The sequence below is a fragment of the Augochlora pura genome, chromosome 6 (genome assembly GCF_028453695.1).
Source record: "Augochlora pura isolate Apur16 chromosome 6, APUR_v2.2.1, whole genome shotgun sequence".
In the NCBI taxonomy this organism is placed as follows: Eukaryota; Metazoa; Arthropoda; class Insecta; order Hymenoptera; family Halictidae; genus Augochlora; species Augochlora pura.
In genome coordinates, this window is record NC_135777.1 from 18,989,455 (window position 1) to 18,995,414 (window position 5,960).

A 5,960-nucleotide genomic window follows, 5' to 3' on the forward strand; every position below is an offset into this window, starting at 1 on the left:
TACTGCGACTGACAGATTTTCTATTGGAAGACAATCGCTAAGCTACTTTCACAGATCGTGCGCTTGTTGAAATCCTCGTTGAAAGGCTGTCATTAGGCTGTCCAGAGGCCGTCTTAAGCTACGCTCCCCCCAGAGAGTTGTAGAATACTTTTTGACTTACTCGGAGCTTTCAAAGTTTTAAATGGTCTCCACAGGTGCCCTAATATTTTATCCAAGTCCTATATAACTATTTCCACGACCTCGCCGCGACCACCGTTTAACGCTTCGACCGAATTCCATAAAGTCGTTTAAATTAATTAACTAATATCCTGCGAATAATTTTTCATGCGATTAATTTATGAAAATTATTTTTATAATTTAAGCCCTTTTATCGAGTATTTAAAGACATATAGGTTAAATCTATCTATAAACAAATAAATTAGACGAAGCGACAAGTTCGAGCAATTTGTACACCGTCCACAAGTTTTATCCGGACGGCCGACACACGTGACGCGAGTTGACGTAATCGGTGATGCGACGAAAATTGAAACCGTGTCGAATTGGAGCAAACGGCGGAGAGGGGTAAAAAAAAAAAGAAGGTGACGCGGTTCACGTGAACAGCGCGAACGTGGCCGTGGGACAGCTCGTCTCGCGACGCAAAACCGTCGGCCATTTTGCCGCGGTGATATACCTCGCGACTGAAATTGTAATGCGGCAATTAATTTAATGGAACAACACGCCACACACAGGGCCTCGAGGCGGCAACTCCGCCCGGTAGACGACGATCTCCTCTGCCGTGCAGAAATTCGTCGCCGTTCCGCCGCCACATGTATAATTTCCGGTCCGTGGTTCGGCCAAGGACGCGGAAGCACGACCCCTCGCCCCGGCTAACTGTCTCGGGGAAAAGTTCCTAATTGATCGAGGAGTCTGGACCGTCTCGTTGCTTCGTTTTCTCGTCGGAGTAGACTGTAGCAGCCCCCCACTCCCTCTCTCTCTCCCTCTCTCTCTCTTTTTCTCTCTCTTTGCAGAAATGTTCTCGGTAGCGAAAGGAGAAGCTAGACAAAATCCTCGACAAATTCCAGTCATCGACTTACCGGCTCGCAAATTTTTGCGATCTTCAATACGCAGTTTAATAGGATCGCCTCTGTCGACAGTTTGAACGGCACTCGTCGATTTTAATGTTTAAGCCTCCTAACAACTCGCCCGTGCCTCTGGCGTGGACATTTTCGGCCCCTCTTCATTAAAACTTGGCCGGGGGGGAATGTTATTTTTTTTCTTTTTTTTTTTGTAATTTTCGACGAGAGGCAAAGTTATCTCGTCGCCGCTTTAATCCTTTGCAATCTGCCGCGCATTATTTTCACTTTTTACCGTTGCGTTTATTTGACGTATTTCGGGACGTTCGAGTAGCGCTCGATCGAGTGGACGTTTCTGCGAAATAAAAAAAAAAACAGTCTGTAACAATTGTAAGACAGTTTTTTTTTATTAGTTCGTTCTTTGTTCGGCTTCGAATTTCTGTCAGTCATTTTTATCGAGAATCGTAAAAGTTTACGCAAATTCTTTCGGTAAGTGTACCTCGGAAATTTACGTTTCACCTTTTGGTTTGTATATCGTTCTTCCGATCATGACGATTGGAGTACTTCGCCGAGGGTAATTCCCTTGAAACAACCAGAAAACAGATGTCTGCTCGAAGCCTAAGACAAGGGGGGGGGGCGGAGGGGCGGAGTTACAATCTAACTTCGTTAAAATCTATCTTGGCAAACACTCGAAGTAATGAACCTCGAGCTTACTTTCTCTCTTCAATCCTGAGTAAAGCCTTTTCACGGTTACCTGTAAGTACCTAAAGAACGTAAAGCCTGAGTTCAAGCTGCGCTCCAAGTAACCGCAATGAAAACCCATAAAGTCGGAAACGAGGTAATATCTGTTTAAGAATTTTTCCGTCGACTAACAATGGCGAAATAGACTGCCATAATCCACAACCCTTGACAATATACGGTCGACCGCCTTTTAAAACGTTGTTACTCTTTTATTAAATTGAACCAAACGACTTAATTTTTCTTTTAGTGTTAAAGAGACTATTATGCTGTGCATTGACAGAATATCTGTTTTTAATTTTGCTATTACTTGAAACGAAAATGATTAATTTAGTTGTCATTTTAGTTTAAAGTCTATTGAAAAGTTTCTTTTCCAAATTTTGTATTCCACGAGAAGATTATTTACTATTTCAGAAAAATTAGTTTCCCAGCTCTGTTGTAACAATCGATTCCAATAAAAATTTGTTAGTGCATACGTGAAATTGCATACGAACAAAGTTAAAAGACGATTGTATTTATTTTCTGATTATTAAAAATTGTTAATTATTGTACAGTAGACCCTTTAACTTTTTGCACTCGAGTAGTGACTTTGAGGCACCACAAAAATTGTTACATAATATTCAATAATAATATTTATATCATCAAAGTTTAGATTCAAAGAATTGTTGTAAACGTAACTGTTACACGAGTTTATATAGATTTCATATGCATAAAGTGCACCTTGTTACATAAAATCGATATACAGTGATTCGGAATAATTATGTCAGATTCACGGTCAAAATCGTTCCGAGTGCAAAGGGTTAATATTTAGAAAAGACTCCAACTTCTTTCCGGCAAGAGTAACCTGTTAGCCTAAGAGATGATCGGCAGCGCAAACAGCGGCGGCGCTCCCGAGGCAACGGGGGGAACAGACGGCGGCGGGCGTCGCGCGTCGGTCTCGCGTAACATTTCCTAGTTAGGCCAATTCCGTACTTTCGCTCGTCACGATTAATTAGCTTAATTCTGGCTTCCTGTTGTGCGTGCACCCGACGAGCAGCGGCGGCGGCGCCGCCGGGGCACCCGGGTGTGCCTCACGCTCGCCTGCGTGTCAACGCCGGCATAACCAGCCGCATTCCGGGCGTCATAGTTGACGCACGTATGTCGTCGTAAAAGCACTCGTGGCATCTGCCACGCCGCGCGACGCCCCGAGGATGAGCGCCGCCGAGACGTCGATCTGCATTTCCGTGCTGTGCATCTACGTGCTCAGGGCCACGGTGCCGCCGACCCGGGCCGACGCTCGTTTCGGTAAGAAGCTTACGTCCTCGTGTAAGCTACTATACTCGCCTCCTCCGCCTCGATCTTCCTGGCAACCCCCCCGAAAACCATCCCTTGTCGCGGTTAACGGTCACCGCGACGAATTCCCTACCGCTGCTGATCCGATGGTCCCGTGCTTACTCCGGTCTTCCAACTTCTGAACGATTCCTGCATTTTGCAGCGGCACGCTGAGTAATTTATTCGCACCGATACCTGCACCACGGTTGTAACATTTCGTACCCGTTGCATGGGAATTGCGTTGTCGGTCAGTATGAATTGTTAATCCTACGTATTCGCGTGGAGACTCGAAGGAGCTATTTAGATTCGTTGCACAGCGGAAATAATTGCAACGTTATCGAATTTGTCTCTGTCGAAACGATTAACCGCTGCATGAGTCGCGAAATTCGTTTGTAGAGAGTGCATTAGATTATGTGAAAGGGAAATGTCATAAAGCGGAGGAACTATCTTGGATTTCGAGTTGAAATGAGTTAATTTTTGATTTAGGCAAAATCTGTTTTGCCAATCTATGTTTGTTGTGAGAAATAGGAATTTTTTTATTAAAATGAACCTGAGTATACTTGGGATCGTTTGTGATTTTATTTATCAATTTTTTACCATAACATGTTTTTTAAGGTACTCCTAGCAGATGTATTAATTCTTCTACAAACCTTATGTGAAATTAGTTGTCAGAAAGTTGAATAAGTAAATATTAAAATTAATTTCAATTCCTTAAAATAAATCTTGAGTTCAAACCTTTTCGTTTATAACACGCAAAAAATCTGTAGTGCGGTTATAAAATACTGGGGATCTCTATTCAAGGGTTTAACTATTTTGCTATGAAATTTGCTAAATTTTTTTAGATAATCGTGAATCATTTTTCTATAATTTTCGGTCGGTAAAACATTATCGATTAGATTGAACGGCGACATTAAGGATAAAATACAAAGTTAAGTGGAGGAAAATGAAAATGGGTCATTCGACTTTTGTCGAAGGATTTGCATACTGAAATTGGCATTAAGTCAGGAAGATCATAGTTGAATAGGAGTGTGAGAGGAGACCTTGATCCAAATTAAACCATTGCTGCTTGAGAGATTTCAAGTGGAAATCTTGTGCCAAGTTCCTTCCTTTAATCTTGACCCAGGCAACAGTGACATGTAAAATGTAAAGTGAGGTCATAAGTGTCTTATCAGCAAAAGGATAGAAACATGGAAAGCATGTCACTAAAACAGATATTAGAAAATATTAAAAATATCTAGCTTCTCTAACTCTGCTGCACGAGTTTTATTAATATGATGAATTTAAAAGTATTGAAAAAAAGTAAGTCAGTAGAACAAAATATATATAAAAATAAATGAATATGAATGAAAATAAATAAAAATAAATAAAATGTAAATAAAATGTAAATAGAATAAAACAAAATACAAATAAAATAAAGTATAAATCAAATATAAATAGAATAAAATATTCAAAGTGCATAAAATCTTCCTAACCTTAATTTTCCATTCCATAAAATTGTTTTATCATAACACAAAATAAACAATATCAAAGGGGTACTAGATCTCCGACGGTTCTCCGCAACAAAACTGTTTCGCTGAAACCAGAAATAAACAAAAAACTTTACTGTTCTCGAAATTCCGCTTAACGAAACTGTTTTATTAGCGTGTAAAATGAAGATCGCGGAAAACACCTCTCCGCCCAACAAGCCCGACAGACACAGGAGCGAAACATCCCGAACAAAAGCGAGTAAAATCGCAGACACCGCTAAAGCAATTTCACGACGCGATTCACAGGGAAACCTCGTCGGAATACGAAACGAAGCGTAATTTTTGCCGATTAGCACACCTCTGGAGAGCTCGAGTGTAGCAGCGATCCTCTTGGGAATCCCGAGGCACACGCATTAAACCGTGGCGCATTAATCGTGCACGCATCGAAATCACCGTCGAGAGTACCGAGCGGAATCGCTCGTCGCGGATACACGTCGCTGCCACAGTCTGGTATTCGCCCGATACACGCTGGTGTAAATGATGTTTCTCACTTGACGCGTCTGACGTGTGCCTAATAATTTATTTATACAGTATTTTGGCTCGGAAAAAATAATTATAAGCAAGTAAAAATTATTAAGAGATTATTGAAATTATTTGTATTACTCAGTGTATTTAAAGTGTGCCTATTTATTTATTTATAGTATTTTTACATTATGCGAATAATTTTAAGCATTAAGAAAGTTATGGTTACAGAATTTTCAAGAAATATGTAAAAGAAAAGGAAAATAATCAAGAACAATTTAGAGGTTATGAAACAGTATGTGAAACTATAGAAAAATATTAGAAACTGTTACCAAGTATTAAAAAACACTCAATGTTGTCTATTTTAATAATTATAGAATAGTTTAATGTATTATAAAAAACATATCTTTTGCATTTGCTAACAAAATTCTTAACGAGATCAAATGCTAAAAAAAGGAACATTTCTGTCACGAAAATTTTACAAAAAAAAAAATCTCGTAATAAATAATAACGCATAACAGCGTAGATATTAGCGCATAACATAATTAACAAAAATAATACCGGCACACCGCCGACTATACAACAGCTGAGTCAACCAAAATTTTGCATCCTCAGCAGGTAGGAAAAAATCGTATTTTGGCCAGCATTTTGAACCTAACGCTCTAACTCTGCGCCGGTTCGTGACTCAGCGGGAGCGTACGTGCTCGTGTTTCAGGTGTCTGTAAAAATCGCGGACAGTTTCCAGGGACGCGGGAAGGTAATCGCCTCTCGTTATTACGGAATTACGTGCAATTACCCTCGGCCGATTAAAGCGGCGCGGCGTCGGGTGGCGAGGCAAGAAACGATCGTGGAACAGCGCGTCGTCTCTCTC

At 40.6% G+C, this 5,960-nt stretch overlaps 1 protein-coding gene across 2 annotated transcripts in view; it reads left to right on the top strand.

Moving 5' to 3' along the window:
• The first annotated feature begins 2,930 nt into the window (after positions 1-2,930).
• Positions 2,931-5,960, top strand: part of Fas2 (neural cell adhesion molecule fasciclin 2) — a 42,598-nt gene continuing 39,568 nt past the window's right edge. The window contains exon 1 of one of the 2 annotated variants that reach the window (XM_078182250.1): positions 2,931-3,074. In XM_078182250.1, coding sequence (XP_078038376.1) covers positions 2,981-3,074 — 94 coding nt within the window. In that variant the 5' untranslated portion in view covers positions 2,931-2,980. The remainder of the gene's footprint in view (positions 3,075-5,960) is intronic. The other variant, XM_078182251.1, reaches the window with a different exon arrangement.